The sequence below is a fragment of the Ceratotherium simum genome, chromosome 6, assembly GCF_057802395.1.
Source record: "Ceratotherium simum simum isolate JZ-2026a chromosome 6, ASM5780239v1, whole genome shotgun sequence".
Lineage (NCBI taxonomy): Eukaryota > Metazoa > Chordata > Mammalia > Perissodactyla > Rhinocerotidae > Ceratotherium > Ceratotherium simum.
This window is the reverse complement of record NC_141905.1, coordinates 10,138,928-10,159,396: the sequence shown is the minus strand read 5'-3', so window position 1 is coordinate 10,159,396 and position 20,469 is coordinate 10,138,928. Positions and strand designations below refer to the sequence as shown.

At 57.3% G+C, this 20,469-nt stretch overlaps 1 protein-coding gene across 2 annotated transcripts in view; it reads right to left on the bottom strand.

Moving 5' to 3' along the window:
* RET (ret proto-oncogene) overlaps positions 1-20,048 on the bottom strand; it is a 57,040-nt gene extending 36,992 nt beyond the window's left edge. For both annotated transcript variants that reach the window (XM_014788968.2, XM_004432424.3), the window contains exon 1: positions 19,797-20,048. In XM_014788968.2, coding sequence (XP_014644454.2) covers positions 19,797-19,863 — 67 coding nt within the window. In that variant the 5' untranslated portion in view covers positions 19,864-20,048. The remainder of the gene's footprint in view (positions 1-19,796) is intronic.
* Between the last annotated feature and the right edge of the window lie 421 nt (positions 20,049-20,469).

Genomic DNA, 20,469 nt, shown 5'->3' with positions numbered 1-20,469 from the left:
AGGGGCTGGCCCCGTGGCTTAGCAGTTAAGTGCGCGCACTCCGCTACTGGCGGCCTGGGGTTCGGATCCCGGGCGCGCACCGACGCACCGCTTGTCCGGCCATGCTGAGGCCGCGTCCCACATACAGCAACTAGAAGGATGTGCAGCTATGATATACAACTATCTACTGGGGCTTTGGGGAGAAAAAGGGGAAAAAAAAAAGGAGGAGGATTGGCAATAGATGTTAGCTCAGGGCTCGTCTTCCTCAGCAAAAAGAGGAGGATTGGCATGGATATTATCTCAGGGCTGATCCTCCTCACAAAAAAAAAAAAAAAAAAAAAGAAAAAGAAAACAAGTTGAGAAGTGGTACAATCCGAGAACGGTGTGCGGTTGGCAGCAACGCCTGCATCTGTGTGCAGGGCAGGCCCTTCCCGCAGAATCCACTCACCGGGCAGCCCTGGCTCCTGCCCTTGACGAGCGCCAGACCGTGCAAATGACAGTTTTATTATGGGCCAGCAGAATTTCCTTAACAGACGATTTCCTAATGCCATCATCTTTGCTGGAAATGGAAAACAGACCCCACGACTCCTCCCCGGGGCAGCACCTCCCCCTGCAGGCCAGCTGTCCCTGTGGGGGGTCCCTCCAGCCCCAACCCAGGGCCCAGACCCCAGTGCTTGGCACCATCACTCTCTCAGGATGTGGCCTGTCCACCCCACGGCCCCTCCTCCCATACCCCATTCACGTTTTCCCTTTATTCTAGTTGAATGTTTGATACATACAAAGAAGACATTTTGCACAACATTTACGTTGAAAGTAAACACTACAACCACCACCTATGATCCCACGGCCAACCTAACAGGACACAGCCATGCTGCCGCCCTCACACGTCCCCACCTTCCATTCCATCCCACTCACAGCAAACATGAACCTAGGTCTTGTGTTTCTCTTCCTTTTTTCCCCTTCCTTTTTTCCCAAACACTACCTCCATCTTGCAGGCACTTTTGTGGGGTAGAGAATTCTGGAGGACGCTTATTTCCTCTCAGTCCTTCAGAGACACAATTGCACTGTCTTTTTGCTTCTGCTGCTGCTGCTGAGAACTCTGCTCATTCTAATTGTCACTCCTTGGATTTCCCTCTTCTCTCTGGCTGCTTTTAGGACCTCCTGTCTGGTGTTCTCCAGTTTCATGACGATTTCAAAGCTTGCTCACCTCCTGTGCCGGTTTCCTCCCCCTCGGCCTATCCTCTAGGTGTTGGGAGCTCCCCGTCCTGGCTCCATACTCCCCCTAGCAAACGGCAGCCGCTCCCATGGCTTTAATTGCTGCCTCTGTGCTGAGGACTGCAACATTTGCCAGCCCTGATCTCGTCCTGAGTGCCACATGCATATGGATGGACCACCTTGCTCCATCTACCCTATCTCAGTCTAACTTAGAGGATGACCCAGCCTTGCCCACCCAGCCTGCTCCTCCCACTCTTCCCACTCCAGTCAAGGCACCACCCAGCTCACTGTTCAGGCCATACACCTCAGACTCACCCTGAGCCCTTCTGTCTTCCACCCTTCACACCAGCCCAGAGACTGCCCTCTGCTGCCCCCCAGCCCAAGCTGACCTGCTCCCTCACCTCCCTCACCTGGACGACACCACGCTCAACCAGTCTCCCTGTGCCCACTCTTGACCCCCCAGGCCACTTGCCTCAGAGCAGCCAAGGTCAGCTGGATCGGTCACCCTCTGTCTGAAGCTCTGCATTAACTGTCCACTGCCTGCAGAATAAAACACGGCTCCTCACCAGGGGTGAGGCCCCATCTGCCCCCCCAACTCACCTCCTTCCCACTCTCCTGGGCACCCGCCTTCCAGCCACATGGGCCAATTCACTGTATATGAGCTGAAAGAATGAACTAATGAGTGAGCCAATAAATGAAGGAACAAGCTAATAAAAATGGTTTCGTGAACAGGGGTGTGAAATGGCTGGGCACATTGGGGAAGTGGTCAGAATTTGGGATAGGAGATGGGGAGCAGGACAGGAGAGGGGTGGGGCAGGGAAGTGGGTGAGATCAGACTTGGCTAAGATACTCTGGCTTGTCTGATGGGCGCTGGGACCACAGGTGGACGGTCAGCAGCAGGATGACAAGGCTCGTGTGGGGCACGCAGGGCCCTCTAGTGCACCGGCCGCCTTGGTGAGGCCGGCAGTTGGTGTTGAGCAAATAGCCGTCAGGCTGAGAACAAAACCACTGACCCCAGCTCAGGAAACAATTACTGGTGACTGAGAAACACTGCCCATTGGTACATGTTAGCAGAACATGTGTGCTCACTCACACACACACACACGTGTGCACGCACAGGCAGGGTCACCCTGCAGTATGCTTCACAGCCCCTGCAATCGCTATGCTCTGTCCCAGCTGGAGGCTGCTTTTGCAAGGGATTGTAACGTAATTTTGCTTTTAGGAAAAAAAGCACAGATCAGAGGCGGCTCTAGTGTAAATAACAAATTGGGGGGGGGTGTATAAAGGGGATCGCAGTTCCCAGTTTTTAAATTAATTGTGGTAAAATACACATAACATTTACCATCTTAATCATTTTTGAGTGTACAGTTCAGTGGCATCAAATATTTTGCAATGATCACCACCATCCATCTCCAGAACTCTTTCATCTTACAAAACTGAACGATTCAACGCCAACTCCCTATTCCTCCCTCCAGCCCCTGGCAACCACCATTCTGCTCTCTGTCTCTATGATTCTGACTACTCTAGGTACTGCATATGAGTGGAATCATATAGTATTTGTCTTTTTATCACTGGCTTAATTGCACTTACCATAATGTTCTCAGGGTTCATCCATGTTGTAGCATATGTTAATTTCCTCCTTTTTTAAGATTGAATAATATTCCACTGTATGGATATGCCACATTTTGTTTATCCATTCCTATGTCAATGGACATTTGGGTTGCTTCCACCTTTTGTCTATCGTGAATAGTGCTGCTATGAATGTGAGTATACAAATATCTCTTTGAGACTCTGATTTCAATTCTTTTGAACATATACCCAGAAGTGAAATTGCTGGATCATATGCTAGCTCTATTTTTAATTTTTTGAGGAACTTCCATACTGTTTTCTATTGTGGCTGCACCATTTTATATTCCCACCAACAGTGCACCAGGGTTCCAATTTCTCTATATTCTTGTCAACACTTGTGATTTTCTGTTTTTTTGATAGTGGCCATCCTAATGGGTGTGAAGTGGTATCTCACTGTGGTTTTGATTTGCATTTCCCTGATGACGAGTGATGTGGAGCAGCATCTTTTCACGTGCTTATTGGCTAGTTGTATATCTTTGAAGAAATGTCTATTCAAGTCCTTTGCCCATTTTCGAATTGGGCTTTTTGTTATTGTGGTGAGTTGTAGGAATTCTTTATGTATTCTGGATATTAACCCTTTATCAGATATATGATTTGAAAATATTTTTTCCCATTTCACAGGTTGCCTTTTCACTGTGTTGATTGTGCCCACTGACGCACCAAAGTTTTTAATTTTGATGTAGTCCAGTTTATCTATTTTTCCTTCTGTTGCTCGTGCTTTTGGTGTCATTTTTTTATGTTTTGAAAATGTGCTTCAGTTTTAAAGATGTGCCCACAGCTCTATCTTTAGCCAGAACCAGGCGGTACAGAACCGTAGGTTCTTGGCCTCATCTGGCATCCCACCACTGCTGCCCCAGCTGCCTGCCACGGGCCAGGTAAACACCTGGGCACTGTTGGTTTCTGCTACAGTTCCGCCCTCGGCTGCCAGTTACTCACAGGACCACAGTGCCTAGGCACAGGAGAGACATGAATGGCTGGGGAGCTCGCCATCCCACGGGTGAGGGCACACAGGTGCCAGGGTCCCAGGCGGTCTCCGCTCCCCACAGGCACCAACACTGGGGATCCTGGCTTTGGGCCTTGTGCTCACTCCACCCAGCCTTGCCCAGGGCTCCTGGGTGCATGGTCCTCCCACGTCCTCTCTCCAAGGTGAGCCCCCACTCAGCTCAGCCCTTTCTCCCATGCCCCACCCCCAACCTCATTGACCTTTGCTCTCTTAACTCTGAGAGCACTTACCTGAAGCTAACAGAAGCAGAGGCTGACGCTCCCCAGGCACCAGGCCCTGCTCTCAGCACAGCGGCACCTGCTCCACCTCATTGCACCTGCACCATCACAACCTCCCAGGGGCTACTCTCATTAGCCCAATTTTGTGGGTGAGGAAGCTGAGACCAGAGAGCTCAGGGACCTGGCCAGCCCCGCTGAGGGGTCAGGAGAGGTAGGGCAGGCCTCAGCTCAGGTGTGAGCTGTGGTTGGAGGGGCTGCTTCCTCAGCCACCCTGCCTGTGAGCACAGAGGAGGGCCCAGCAGGCGGCCGCTGTGGCCCTGAATAGATGGGGCTGACCAGGTGCTCGGTGCCTCCCCAGGTGGGGGGTATGTCCACACAACTGGGGGTGGGCTCCCTGACAGCCCTGGCACACGGCAGGGGTACCCCAGCCAGGGCCTCCCAGCCCCACCTCTCAACAATGCCCCCCAGGATCCTTGGGAGCACTCTACAGAAACAACGGGTGCCCATTACCCCTGCTGCCTGCCTGCCTCTGGAAAAGTGACAGCGAATGCTTTCTCAGTGCTTTGGCAGACCCCGAGCCAGGCAGGAAAGACAGACACAGGCCGACTGCCACCAGGCCACTCACAGTCTTGGGCTCACAGGCCAGCCAGCCCCTTCCCTGAGAGTAATCCTGGCTTTTGGATCTTGAGGTTGGAAACATTGAGATGCCCACCACCCGCCGGCAGGAATGTCAGGAAAGCCAACTTGGGGGGAGGGACATGTGCACCTTCCCTAGTGTCACCCCTGACCAAGGGACACAGTAGCAGTGAGGGGTGAGCCTGGTCAGCGCCAGGCCAGCAGGGCAGGCCTATGTTGTCACACACCTTCCTGCTGAGGGGATGTGGGCTGCCCCATCTAAAAGGGCCCCAATCCTGGGTGGAGAAGTGTCCCTGGAGGAGGCTGGGGCCTGAAGTGGGGGGCTCAGGACAGTGGGGAAGGAGACAAATCCTAAGGAGAGAGAGTATCCCAGGCCTCTGGATGCACTGCAAGGGCACAGGGACACCTCCCCAAAGCATCCTCCCCAAGCGGGTGGTTCCAAGATGGCTGGGGCTGGGGGCTGGGCAGGGCACTGTGGGCACCAAGGACGCCCTGAGGGATGGAGGCCAGCTCTGGGAGATGGGACTCAGGCCTCAGGAGCCATGCCTACCTGTGCATGTGGCATGCACAGGGAGAGTGTGGTGAGTGTGGGAAGCCAGTGTGTTCTGTGGTGTGGGGGGCACGTCTGTTATACGTGTGGTGCAGTGTGTGGGGTGGTACCTTGTTGGTTCAGCATGGCCCTGCTGTGTTTATTGGCTGCTCTGGCATGGTTTAAAAATAATCCTATCCCTCAGGGGCTCAGGGAGAACTAAACCGCCCCTTTCGAAAAAATATCTGAACTGAGCGAGAGGCAGGAGGGCTGGGGTGAGCTGGGAGGGCCCAGGCTAGATGCTGCAGATGGGCAAATGGAGGCCAGAGGGGGAAGGGGTGGTCCTACGGAGGCCAGCCACTGAGCAGGAGACAGTGCCCTGGCAGGACACAGGGACAAGAGGAGGGCGGTCTGAGGGGCACTGGCCGGCTGGGGCGGGCTTGGCCTTGAAGGCAGAGGAGAGTAAAAGCAGGGGCAGTTCTGGCTGAGAGACAGTGTCAGAAAAGAGCTGGGGGTGGGGGGAACACGGCTGGAGACAGGAAGTCCAGCTCTGCGGGGCCAAGAGGTCATGAACTTGGAAAGCCTGGCAGAAGAGACAGGTTGAGCCAGCTTGTGAATGCTGGGCAAAAGACTGTGGACTTGATCCAGGGCAACAGAAAGCACTGTGTTTGTGTAGGGGAGGTGTGGGGACACCAGCCTGGGTGACTGACATAAGTTCTGTGCCTCAGTTTTCTCCCCTGTATCTAAGGATAATAAGAGTACTCACCTCAGCATTGTTGGGAGGCTAAAATGACTTAATGCACGTGAAGCACTCAGAACAGTGGCTAGCAGCCAGTAAAGTTCAGTGAAGGTGGCTACACCACTGCAACCACCAGCACCACCATTCTCCAACCCCCGTCACTACCCCCATCACCACCACCTACACCATCATCTACACTATCACCACCACCACCTACACCATCATCTACACTATCACCACCACCACCTACACCATCATCTACACTATCACCACCACCACCTACACCATCATCTACACTATCACCACCACCACCTACACCATCATCTACACTATCACCACCACCACCTACACCATCATCTACACTATCACCACCACCACCTACACCATCATCTACACTATCACCACCACCACCTACACCATCATCTACACTATCACCACCACCACCTACACCATCATCTACACTATCACCACCACCACCTACACCATCATCTACACTATCACCACCACCACCTACACCATCATCTACACTATCACCACCACCACCTACACCATCATCTACACTATCACCACCACCACCTACACCATCATCTACACTATCACCACCACCACCTACACCATCATCTACACTATCACCACCACCACCTACACCATCATCTACACTATCACCACCACCACCTACACCATCATCTACACTATCACCACCACCACCTACACCATCATCTACACTATCACCACCACCACCTACACCATCATCTACACTATCACCACCACCACCTACACCATCATCTACACTATCACCACCACCACCTACACCATCATCCCTATCACCATCATCACCACCTTCACCACCACCACCACCACATCACCACCACCTACACCAACACCACTAGCATAATCACCATCTTCACCACAACCATCATCACCGCCATCATCACTTTCACCCCACCACCCTTCACTACCACCATCCCCACAATCACCACCTACACCATCACTGCCACCTACATCACCACCACCACCATCACTATCACCATCATCACCACTTTCACCAGCATCATCATCATTCCCACCATCGCTTTACCAACCATCCTGAGGCTTCCAAATGAAAGCGGCTTTGCCACGTTGGACCCACACAAGCCAGGTGAGGAAAGCTGGGCTGTAAAGGCCCACAGGGCCGGCAGTGGACCTGTCTTGCTCACTGTCGTATCCCGAGAACCTCGCCTGATGCCTGGCACAGAGCAGGTGTGAGGGGAAGGCCTGGGGCAGGCTCTAGTGATCTGACACTCCACAGGGCCTCACCGTGAGAGCCAGCTGCCTCTGCTCATGCATCCTTGGCTCAGCTCAGCTGCGCTTACTCACAAGCCAACGCCTCCTTCGGAGGAAATCTGACAGCTTGTCCCAGTCCTGATGCCCTGAATTTAAGTCTCTGTCTGCAAAACCATCAAGAAAACTCTGACCTCTGCCGGTGTGCCCAACAGATGGAAAGCTTAGTGCACACACTGTGGACTCGAATGCCAGGGCCAGCTACTTCGCTGGGGCCCACTGAGGACACTAGATACCATCACAGCAGTGCAGTCTCAGTTCCAGTCTGAAATTCCTCCTCCCCCAAATGCTGCCAGTAGCCCTCAGCGGGCAGCATGTGCCACAGTGGCCACAAGGCCGAGTGGCCTTCCTGGTCTGGTCGGTCTGGTCTGGGCATACAGCAAGGGCAAGCTAGATGGGCCCAGCACATGGGAAGGAGTGAGTGGCCATCCTGGTACACACTGGGTCCTGGGCTTCCCAGGGTGAGCTTTTAGGGCTCTTCATGCTCCTGAAGGTTTTATCTAGCATAGAGCCTAGGGCTTGTACCTGCCTGTCTGGGGGGCAGCTTCACACACAGCACAGCTCTCAAGGCCCTTCCCACCGTCATCCCTCTAGCCTGAACCCACTCTGTGGTCCATGGCGGGGGAGGGCAGGGGACCCAATGTGGGGTTCAGTGTCTCCCCTGACACCTGTCCTCTTGGGTCCTGGCTGGGCAGGGGGGTGGCCAGTGGCCAGGAAGAGCAGCTGGATGAAGGAGGAGAGACCCAGGGACCAGCCCTCGCTGTCTGTAGGCACCACTCACCCTACATACACAGGCACATCCCTCCACCCACCTTTGCGAAAAGCTCTTCCTTGCACACCTCACCTGAGCTCTTGCTGTGGGCCAGAGACACAACTCTCCCCATTTAACACTGGGAAACAGAAGCCCAGAATTCACCTCTAGCACTCATGGTGGAACTGCAACCAGGACCCAGGTCTCCTGACACCCCTACGTCACCCATGTGGCCCTCTGCTGAGGTTTGGGGGAGTGAGGTGAACAACTGACAGCTGCAGCCTGGCAGCATGGGAGCCAGCAGCCCAGACTCAGCCTCTATACACAGGCCCCGCCTTCTGCTCCGGGGGGTCTGGGCCCGGGCTGCATCCAGCATGTACCCGCGGCCATTGCCCATACTTCCACAACCATCCCAACCAGCTGCAGTGGCCTCGCTGAGATGATGGACACTCCCTGCCCAAATGTGATTTCCCAGCTGCTGCCCAGTTAATCACCAGCCTCGCTGGCAGTTCCTTCCGGCTTCTGTGCTAAGGAAACTGCCAATTAGGTTACAATTAATTTCTTACCCGGGGCAAAGCCTGGCTGGAAAAAGACTGGCCACCCAAGTGGCCTGCCGATGACCGTGTGTGGGTCACCAGGCCCCCTTGGCCCCAGGGCTCTTGTGCCCTCTGTCCCAGCTGACTACAACTGCGGGTGTGCTGGCCCTGGCCTGGGGGTGACGGGCCAGGACGTCATCGGCTTTAACCCTGGTGCCTCTGCCGGGGTAACTGTCCCCCATGTACCCAGTAGGGCACCGTGACTCAGACTTAAACACATGTGTCACCCCACCCATCTTGAGCTCTTTGAACAGAGATGGTCCTGCCCATTTTTGACCCCAGCACCCTTCTCGCCTAAGTTCAACATTAACCGAGAGCCTTCTATGGTGTATTCTTCGTGAGGGGCCCTAGCTTAAGTGCTTCACACACATCGTCCACTTAATCAACACAACAACTGCCAGAGGTAGGGACAATTAGGACTCCTGTCTTACAGGGGGGAAACCGAGGCAGAGAGAGGCTAAGTACTTTGCCATAAGGCCACTACAGACAGTGAGGCAGGAAGAGGGTCCCTCCTGGGCCACTGTGTGTGGCCACTGGGCTCCTCTGCTTGGTGACGGCTATGCACACACATGCAGAGAAGCCAGGGCACTGTGACCCAGGATCCCTGGCCACCCACCCATCTGCTTGCAGGCTAGGCCGAAAATGCTGCCATAAATAACCATCCATGGCCTCCCTCAGCTTCCTCTAAAAGGTAGGTGCCCCTAAAAGCTTCCTTGCATAAATTCGCTCTTCAACATTTCAGTGAAATGAGGTAAAGGCTCAGGAAGGCATGACCAGGTGGAATTTTGCTCAGGCAGCACCCACCTGACAGGGACAGATGAAGCATTGGTTGCCATGTGTGGCGGGAGCACCTGCCAGGTGCTCACTGATGCTAGGGGCCTGACATGCCCATCCCCTCTGGACACAGAAGTGAGCCTCGAGGGGTCCTTCTCTCCCCTTGTTGGGTCCTAGTACCACCAAACACTTGAGAAGGTGGGACAGGCAAAGTCCGGTACAGAAAAGTGCTTCTGCACGAGGATGGTGACCCATGACTTGTACCTCCTGGGAGGGGGTCAGGGCAGTCCCAGGAGAGCAGCAACCACATGGGGCCACCCACCTGGGGTGACCAGGACAAAGGCATCTCCGTGAGCCCCCGGCTCAGAGTCTGTCGGTCAGAGCTGGGCCTCGCTGGGCCCTGCTGCAGCCTGAGGGGGTCTGGAAGGCCAGCCTGCAGTCTGGCTGCACCTCCTTGTCAAGTTTAAGAGGAACAGAGTGGGGCAGACTTGGCCCTCTCAGGGGAGCCCCTTTTACTCGGGTGCTCAGGGACTCAGCCGAGCTGGCCTGCCCTCCTGGCCCTGGTGTGCACTCCCTCCTGCGTGGGGCGGGCTCAGCATGTCACAGTGCTGTTGGGAGCCCCCTGTGCCTCTCCCCACAGCTTCAGGCCTGCTGTCCTCTCTTCTCCTTACTCCTGCCGCGTATGCGGGGGGGCGCAGCCAGGGCAGATGCAGGCAGGACCCCCAGGCAGGGCCACTACAGTCCCTGAAGCAGAAGCTGGGCCCTCCCTGGGGAGTGTGGGGGACCTCAAAGAAGGCCTGAGGGTCTGCGCTGCCTGGAGGGTGGAGGGAAGAGAGCTGGGGAAGCCTCAGAGAGAGGCAGGTTCTGGCACAGCGTGGACGTGGGGCCAGACTAGTCAGCAAGTCACGAAGGCCCCACCGCAGCCCAGGCAGACTGGTGCAGGGCACACGTGCCCCTCGCATTTGGATGCTGTTATCAAGCCTGACCTCAAGCTGGACCGGACCGCAAAGACCTCCAATTCAAGAGTAAAAAGGAACCCAACTCCAGGGCTAGAGCAGCCGTGTGGAGAAAGGGTCATGGCAACCAAGTCTTCAACTGATGCCTCCCCAACCAGTGACAACTTATGCCTCCCTCCGGGCCTCAGTGTCCCTATCTGTAAAAATGAGAGGGTTGCACCTGATGCTGAGGCTCCTTTCAGATTAAATTCTGATTCCCCTATGAGTTGATGTGATGTCTGTGCAGGAGCATTCACGGAATGACCTTCCTGACCAGGGGCCAAGAGGCAGGACAGTGGGCATGAAGGAAATTGGGGTGGGCTTTGGCCTAGGTAACCCCTGGGGAGTGAGGGACGTAGGGCCGGAACAGGATTAGGACCACACATGTCCTCCTTGGCCACTGATGATAAGGCAAGAAGACAGCAGCCTAGACCCAAAGGAGAGATTTCAGCGTGATGTGAGGAAGCAGAAAGACAAGGGCAGAGCCCGGCCTGAACCCACGGTCCTTCATGGCCTTGCTGTGTGACTGGCTCAGCTCTCGGCCTCTCTGGTCTGTTCCCAGCTGTGAATAGGGAGAGGAACTCCTCCCTGGAAGCGCTGCTGGGACAGCCCAGGGACAGAGCACCTGCTGACTGAAGCTAGTTCTCCTTTCTCCCTCCCTCAACTCTGGAATCGGATCTGCCTGGGCCCACAAAGGCTTCCAGCTACCCCTCAGTCAAGGCCTTCCCACCCCATGCTGGCCCCCAGCACTCGTGTAGCTTCTGGGTGCGGGGACGGGGGGCCCCTGCCTCTGCACATACCACTGTCCCAGGAAAATGGCTTCATGGGACTGGCAGCATGACATCATGCAGCCACAATTATGGTAATCAACTTACACCAGATCTGCCTGGTTATTTTTAGAGTCTGGACTGAGGTTTAGCAAGACAGGGCAGCCCTGGGCTCCCCTGCTGCTGAGTCCCGCCTTGTCAGGTGGGCCAGGTGGGTGGCTGGTTCCTGGCACCCCTCCTCCCCTGTCCTTCACAGTGCAGTCTCTGGGCATCGGTGTCTCACACACAAGTTATGACACCATCGCTCTGGGACGTTGGAGCTCAATGTGGCTTTAGGGTCCAGGTCTTCTGAGAATGTCCTCAGGGTCCCAGTGGGGTCATGGTGACTCAACCCCCACAGGAGGACATCAGATGAATCCACATCCTCCTCAAAAGGGATCTGGGGCTCAGACACTGACAGAAATGCCACTGGATGAAACCGCTTCTCAGCAATACTTGGTGGAGATTTGATAAAGCAAAGTACACCCAACACAGAGCGACATTCCACCCAATTAAACATGGGCAAAGGACCTGAACAGACATTTCTCCAAAGAAGATGCAAATGGCCAATAGGCACATGAAAAGATGTTCAACATCACTAATTACTAGGAAAATGCAAATCAAAACCACAAAATGAAAAATCACTTTGTACCAACTAGGGTGACTATAATTAAAAAAAGAAAAGAACCAATGTTGATGAGGATGTGGTAAAATGGGACCCTCACACACCACTGGTGGGAATGTAAAATGGTTCAGCTGCTGTGGAAAACAGCTTGGCAATTCCTCAAAAAATAAAACGTAGAATCACCATATGGCCCAGCAATTCCACTCCTAGCAATATACCTAAGAGAACTAAAAACAGGGACTCCAACAGATACTTGCACGTGAATGTTCATGGCAGCATTATTCACAATAGCCAAAAGGTGGAAACAACCCAAATGTCCATAAACAGATGAATGGGTAAATAAACATGGTCTATACGTACAATGAAATATTACTCACCCTTAAAAAGAAATGAAGTACTGACACATGCTACAACATAGATGCACCTCGAAAACATTATGTTACCGGAAAAACGCCAGACACAAAGGCCCATTTATACGAAATATCCAAAATGGACAAATCCATAGAGACAGGATGCAGAGTGGGGCTGGGGTGGGGGAAGAGACAGCATTGCCTAATGGGTACGGGGTTTCCTTTGGTGGTGATGAAAATGATTTGGAATTACACGGAGGTGATGCTTATGCAACACTGTGAATGTACTACACGCCACTGAATCGTTCACTTCAAAACAGTTGATTTCACGTTATGTGAATTTTACCTCAAGAAAAAGTAAATTGTAATTATTTGCCACGCCATCCTGCCTCACCCCCAGCTGCTAGGCCTGACACAGGGCCCTGCTGTGCTGCCCCAGCAGGGCCTAACTGGAACAGCAGGGGCACAAGTCTGGAGAGCGGACCCCGAGGAGCGTGTGCAGGTGCCCCGGCGTGCACCTCCTCACCTGCCGTGCTCTCCTCTGCACTCCAGGCCTCTCTTGCAGAGAGAGGGCCGTCTGACGGGATTCCAGCCTGTGGAACATGGGCAGAGAGCCCCGGGCCCCTCCAGGCCTGGCTGCTCAGAGCTCAGCACACCTCCCTGTGCACACAGCGGGGCATGGAGTGGCTGACGGCAGGCGCCACGAGCTGGAGACAGACAGACTGCGTTGGGTTACTGAGACTGTGGGGGTTTCTGTTATCAAGCACAGTCCCGCCTGCCCTCGTAGATACAGGTGGGTGTGAGGCTGTGAAGCAAAGATTTGAGTGGGTCCTCGGTGAAGACTTTTCAAGGCTCTGTGGAGTCACGTCTGCGGTCCTGCTGCACGAGTGGCCTGCAAAGACCACCTGCAGGCTGCCCACCTGACAAGGCTCAACCCCTCCCGGTGGCAAAGCCCATCCCCACAGCACCAAGTGCGTGTTAACCCTGCTTCCATAGGCACGGAGAGGCGGGCGGCTGCGCAGGGACCTGCCCAGAGCCACTTCATGGCTAAGTGGCGGCTGGAACGGAGCCCTACTCCCGACTCCACCCTTTCTCCTCTCCAGAACGGAGAGAACGGAAAGCAGTGGACGCCCCACAGGCAATGATGGGCAAGGAGAAAGCCCCTGGCTTCTATCTTTCACCGTTTCTCTGTTTCTGTGTCTTGGCCTCTTTTACTGGCAAGAAAAGTTGGAGGAAGGAACTCCATGGTCTCTCTCCCTCCACTCAGACGCCCACCACCACTCTGTGTACCCCTGGCTCATCCCCCACACTCACCCACCCTGAGTCCTGGCATACAGAGCGCATCCTCCCCAGCATTTTCCAGGCCATTAACTCAATTTTAGGAAATGACATTTTTTCTTTCTCCCTTTCTAGAAGAGTGAGAATCATCAGAATTTTCTGGTGCTCACACAGGCATATGAGGAGCACTGGAACCAGTCTGATGACCATGATCTTGCCAGCGGTTTGCTGACTTATTTTAGCAGCAGAACCCTTTCTCCAATCAGAGTGTAGGCTGGTGCTCTGGGGGAAGAGGCTGGGCTCAAAGCCTCACCTCCCCTGCCTCCCCCTCCCCGGCCACACTGCCCCTCAGGCACTTCTCTGGAGACCCGGGCCCTGCAGAACCCAGACATCAGCACCGTATGTCACAAAGGAGCGGGGAGGCTCCAGACTGCAACGAGGAGCAGCTGCCGGAACTCGAATCTGGGTGGAGGGGGCTGGGGCCCCAGGACCTGGGCCTGCAGGGGCATAGGCGTCTCCCCTGAGCAGGTCCCAGAAATGGACGCTGCCTGCTGCAGAGCCCCAGCCCCGGCCCCACTGGGCATCACTGATGTCATGGAGAGCCTGCACCTGCCGGCCCAGCAGGTGGGCACACACCTGTCCAGGTGCACAGGTGACCTTTCTGCACGCTGCCCTGGCTGCTATACTTTGTGGAGCCACCCACAAGGCTAAAGCAAACAGAAGTGTTTGCTCAGGGCTGGCCACCTGCTCTCCTTGAGGGCCCATGTGGTGCCTGAACTGCTACCCTCAGGTCCCACCGGCGTCATCCGCCCCACAACCACACTTTCTAGGGGGCATCGGCTCCAACAGGGGACAAGCTAAGGGAACAGCGGCACCCTGCTGCCACCTCTCACCCCACCCTTGCCAGGGTCTCAGACAATAGCTCAGGGGTCCACTGGCTTCACAGGCTCCAGCCTCAGGGGCAGAGGGGGTCCCAGAGGCTCCCACAATTACATGCTGTGAGGCCAGAGCTCTATGGAAGCCCAGGCCTCATCTGGCCGCAGAGCTCAGGGAAGGTGGACAGTACGAGGACCACTAGGGAGGGAGGACAGAAGGAGGGCCCAGTCTGCAGGGGCTCCCAAGTGTCCTGGAGCCTCGGCCCCAAGAAGGCCCTGTCCTCTATGGTCCTCGGAGATGAGGCGGAGCCCTGCCTCAGGAGTCACAGCCTCCTCTAAGCCTCCAAATACCAGTGGCCCTGGGCTGCTGCTCTGGGGTGAGGAAGGGAAGGGCAAGTGGGCTCTGGGAGGCCTGAGCCTTATCACCCCTTCAAGGCTCCCCAGGAACACGTCCCCAGGCCCCCAGAGGGACACCCTGGTCCTGACCTTTTTGAGTTGTACTCACTGCCCGGCCTTCTAGGGGCCAAAGCACCCCCACCCCATAAAGCATGGAAGAGGGCCCTTGCAGACCCAGGGAAGGCAAATGAGAGGGAGGGAGGGAAGGGGAGGGAGACAGGCAGGGAGACAGAAGACCCCCCACTGCCATCACCCCCCTTCAGCCCACGCCCACGGACAAGAGGGCCACTTCCCTGCCTGGCTGCCCACTGCCTCCTGCCCCCACCACCAGCCCCTTAGCCTGCCTCCTGCCTGCACCTCCATCTGAAGTTACACACACACACTTGACATAAATGACGGCTTAGTGCTTCCTTTACTGCCTGTCCCTCCCTGCAGAGTGACAGCTCTGAGGTCAAAGGGTGCTCTGTTGTCTCCCCAAGTGCATCCCCAGCCCTGGAGAAGCTCCCCAGGCAGCAGGTAGTCCCTGGGGGAGTGTTTGTGGGCTGAAAACTATTACCGTTACTGTTACTATTAAGTCACTCACTCAGAAAAACAATTGCAGAAACAAGGAGGGGGAGGGGGAGGAGGACGGCGACACGAGGGGCCTGAGCTGAGTGGCCGCCAAGGTCAGGAGCCAAGGTCAGGAGCCCAAGCACAACCCCCACACCAGGAAGTGTCCTCCCCGACACCCACGGGAAGGGGGAGGGGGTTCCACAGTGGAAATGTAGCCACTTCCACAGGATGGAAGGACGAGCTCCTGCGGGGGGAGCACTTCTCCAGCTCTGCCTTTTGTCCTGGGTGCTGGGTCTCTGGAGCCCTGGGGAGGGGAAGCGGGACCTGTCCTGGATGAGGAGACACAGCTGCACCCACGACCCTGAAGCCCAGCTCCCACCCCCCCGCACAGTAGCTTCTGTCATGTGCTGGGTCCCCAGGCAGAGGGTGCGTGCAAGGGCCACACCAGAGCACGCACGCCCCTCTCCTGGGGCGGCTATGACAGGGCCATGCCTGGTGGTGCCCCCACACCCACACGACTCCCAGATATCAGCTAAAGCAGCAGTCCCACACAGAGGAGCTCCTGTTCAGGTGTCTGAGCACAGCGCCACACTTCACTCCCATACCTGGGCCGGGCTGTCCCCTGGAGCCCAGAGCAGGTGAGTCACCGATGAGTGAGTGGGCTCAGGGCCACCTTTCCCTCCCAGGACTCCTCCTCAGCCCCACTCCTGGTCCCCACCACCGCTGGCCCAGAGAAGGGGCTTGCTGAAAGCCAGAGGACCAGGAGTGGGGAGTCACTAAGTCCTCTCTACAGGCTATGGGAGCCTCAGTTTCCTCACCTGTGAAATGGGAAAACAAGGCCACGACTCTTGGGGTTTCAGAAGGATACAGTGAGCTAGCAGATAGGCAATGCTCAGCACTGGACCGCAGGCTGTGAGCCCCCTTTGGGGTGGCGGCTGCTGGCATCAGCCGTATCCAGTTAAGACCAGGGGACGGAGGAGTCCTCTCTGAGGTCGCAGAGCGGGGGAAGGCCTCAGGGGAGGTGGCAGCTTCCGGGCCCTCCTTTCCCCTTGGCACCCCAGGTTCTGTTTTAACAGATACCATAATTTTTAATTAGTTTTCTCCTCCCCTGGCTAAAAGGCCATTAGCTCCCCATTAGGTGAATGCATCCCATTTTCTTCACACCACCAAGGAAACAGTGACTTACTTAGCCGTCCCTAAAGCAATTGTGCAGAATAAAGGCAATTTAGCAATGGGCTCAATAAACTTCCCCATTTGCTCTCTGCTCGCAGACCCCACCCCTAGGAGCCCACCAGCTGGCCCAGTCCCTCTGTCCCTGGGTAAGTTGGGCCCTGTGGGGACCCAGGGCAGCCAGTGTGGGATGCAGGCAGCTCCCAGAGGCCAGAGGGCTTAGCGGGCTGGAGTGGACGAGAAAGACAGCAGGGCCCAGGTGAGCCTGGGGAAGAAGGCCATGTCCTCCACTACTCCCCAGCCAAAAAGGGGGTTGGAGAGACAAAAGAGAAAGGAAGAAGTAGGTGGAGCAGTGGAGCAGCCTTCCCAGTCAGGGGCTGCTCTGGCACCTGCTGGTCCAGGCAGAAGTGGCCACCTAGGCCCCACTGCAGAGGGGGCCTGTCAAGTCATGGCAAGTTTCCCCTTCTTTGGTACCCGGGAGTGAAAGGCCCAGGGGGTCCGCAGGCAGAGAGGGCAGGTCCTTCCTTGCAGCCAGAGGTGTTGGGCAAAATGGGACCCAAGAAGCCAGGCCAGGGAGACGAGAGACGTGAGACCTGCTGAGAGCTGCAGGAAGTCAGGGGACGGTGCCAGGTGAGGGGTCAGCCTGAGACACGCAGGGGGAGCCCCAGGAGCTGGGATTCCAATTCCTCATCCAGGCAACAGGGATGGCTGTACCTGGGCTGAGCAGCAAAACTCTTCTAAGAACAACTTTTAGATGGAGGTTCCCTTGCTCTGGTTCCAGGACACCTGGGGCTGATGGGTCTGCCCTGAGTGTATGAGGTGGTGAGGGGCAGGTGCCTCTGTGTGCCTGAGTGGCAGGGAGAGACGCTGAGTTCCTGGGGTGGGGGTGGGGTGGAGTGTGAGGGGCCAGGTCACGCTGAGGGAGTGGGTGTGTGTCCACAGGCCTCATGATCACATATCCTTGAGGAAGGGCACGAGTGTGTCCTGGTGATGACCGAGTGTGAGTGTGAGCATAGATGTGAGGGTGTGTATGTGCGCGTGCACAGATACGAGGGTGTGAGGGAGGAGTCCTGTCCTACTCTGGGAGCCTGTGTTTCGACTGGCACCTTTTTCTGAAGGTTTGTGTGGTCACACACAGTGAGAGTGTGCACACGGGGGTGAGCGGGGACATGGGGTCTGTTTATGTCCCATGGCCTTGCTCTGGGCATCCCTGGGCCCTCCAGCCCACCCCTGCCAGCCCTGAGGCAGCTGCTTCTGCCCCTGCGCTCTGGTCTCACCCACTGCCTCTTCATCTGGGTCACCTCCCTGCCCCTCCTGCCATCTCACCTGGCACAGAAGGGAGCTTCCTGTCTTGGGGAGGTGTCTGGCCCAGCAGGGGACCGCCTTCATCCTCTGGAGACCCAGCCCATCCCCCAGGCAACAGGCCCTGCCACTGGAGCACTGCGTCCACAAGAGGGCGCCCCCAGGCCGAGCTGCGCCCAGTCTGGGAGGGTCGGGGTGCAGCAGCCGGGCTTAGCAGTGGCAGTCTGGAGCAGCGCACCCAGAGCAAGGCTCACCAGCTCCAGGGTTGCTGCTTTTGGTAAAGGGCCCCCCAAGGCCTCTCCAAAGACCCCAGCTGCCTCTCCCTGGATGCTGCAGGACCACCTCTCCAATCTCAGTGCCACCAATCATGGTTTCTTTGTCATCACAAGGGAAGGGTGGATGGGTGGGGGCTCACTTTCCCTGGGTTGGAGAGCCTGTCTTCTGCCACCCAACACCATGGGCCAGGGGTGTGGAAAAGCCACCTGCATTCCTGCCAAGGGCCACAGGCCAACCCTCAATTCAGCCTCCCACAGCCTCACTGGGCCCCCAGGCTAAGTGCAAGGCAGTGGAAGGGTACGGGGAAATCCTCTGTAGGCTGCTGAGGCCAGCACAGGCTGCCCAGCGCCACAGGCTTCGGGCTCACACCTGACCACACACCCACAACTACAAAGTTGCAACCCAGAGTTACAAGAGACTTTCAGAACACCTTGTTTGTGTTTACTTCTGCCCTGCCTTCAGCCTCCCGCCTGTCTTCCCCCTGCAGCACTGTGATCCGGGAGTCCCAATACTCGAAACAGACTCTCTCTGTCTATTCTTCCCCAGGGCAAGGAAAGGGTCTCTCTCCTGTCCTCCCTAGGATGGACTGAGGACCCCATTCTGGCTTCAGTAGGTGCTCCTTGAGCCCCGGATCCAGCCACACAAACGAAGACTTGGGCAGGCCTGTGAATCCAGAGTCTGGGCAGGACCGGGGGCTAGTGGCAGGGGACCACAACTCTCGGGTGACCAAAGGCCATAGGGAGAGAAAGCCCTTTGTAAGCAGTGGGGGAAGGTGGCCTGGCTCCTTCCCCACAGACGGAGACTTGGTGCACACATAGTACTGCAGGAGGGGAGCAAGTCAGGGCGGGTTTGAGGGACCGTGGTGTAGCCAAGGCGTCAGAGATTCTACTGCCTTGGGGTTCATCCTGTCAGGGTTTGGGGGTGCGGGCAGTGACCAGCTTTTGCAAGGCCACATCTAATGCTCCCAGCACCGACGCTGGCGGCACACAGCCCTACCCGACCCCAAGCAGGTCAAAAGCTCTTAGTAAAGGTTGGCCCAGAGCCGTCATATGGTCCTAACAGGCCGCAGCTTCAGGTGCCCCTGCCCGGCAGCGGCGCGCGACTCTAAAGCTGCCGGGTGTGATTTGGCCCATGGAGGGCCCTCAGCCGGCTGCGCCGGGCCAGTCTGAGCGGGCCCTCGAGGGCAGGCTCCCCAGAAACCACAGGCTTTAGGTTTTTTAAAGACTAGTGCGGCAAAAAATGCACAAGGGACAAGCAACCTTTTATAAAAGGGCAGATCCTCTTCGCACCCCGCGGCGGGCCAGGGTATCAGAGCTGAAGGACGAACGCGAGCGCGGACGTGGAGCGCGAAAAGGAAACCAGACGGGGCACTCTTCTGCAGAAATGGAACTCCTCGCGCAAGTCGCAGGCTTTCTAGGGCTACCTCACCCGTCCTCCCCTACCTGCGCCCAAACGGCGACAAGATCCGTCCAGTTCGCTCCAAGACGCGGCTGCGGCGTGAGGCGCGACCAGGCTGGGACGCGCAGTTGCGGCTCGGGCCCTGGGCACCGATTCCGGCCGCCCAGCGCGTCCCGCGTCCCGCTCCGGCCCGAGACCCGCCCTGCCCGGCTCCGAGGCGCCCTGCCCGCCGCACCACCTCGCTCCCTGCCGAGCCCGGGCGGCTGGCAACTGCGCAGCCCGCTGCCCGCGGCACACAGAAGGCGTTTCCGAACGCGTCCACTCCGCTGCTCGGCTCCAACTTCGCCCTGGATGTTGCGGGCACCAGCCGCCGGCAAGACTTACCTTCGCCGAGTAGCGGCAGCAACAGCAGCAACCGCAGCCCCGCGGCGCCGGCCGTCGCCTTCCCCATCGCCCGTGCGCGCCGGGGCCGCAGCCAGAGGGATGGTGGCTTGGGCTGGCTGGTCTCGGCGGCGGGGTGCGGCGCTCAGCCTGGCCGCCCCATGCCCGCCCGGGACGCGGCGGACGCGGCAGACACTGCGGGCGCGGAGCGTCGGGGCGCGGACTCCGGGGCGCTCTCCGTTGCTGTGCGCCGGGCTCGGGTCGCGGGACTGAGGCGGGGAGGGCGCGGACTGCGCCGGAGGAGCGGGCAGGGGCGGGGCGGGGCGGTGAGGGGGACGGCGGGAGGGCCGGGCGGCAGGCCGGGCGGGGCCAGGGTGCGGGCGGGGTGCGGGGTAGGGGCGGGGCTCGAGGGTACCCGGTCCGGCTGCACCGGTTGCGGGTCCGGCGGGGCGCGGGTAGGAGACGAGCGCTGGACGCGGGGGGCGGGCTGGGCGGGGCGCGAGTAGGAACGAGGTGCCGGACGCGGGATGCGGGCCTGCCACGCGCAGCCCCAATCCGTGCACCTCCGCACGCACAGCCACTCTTTCTCATCCTGTGCACCCGCTCGCGGTTCTTGCGCTTCGCCCTTCCCAGCCGCCCAGACAGGGCAGGGAAACCTCGCCGGGATGCGGAGTCT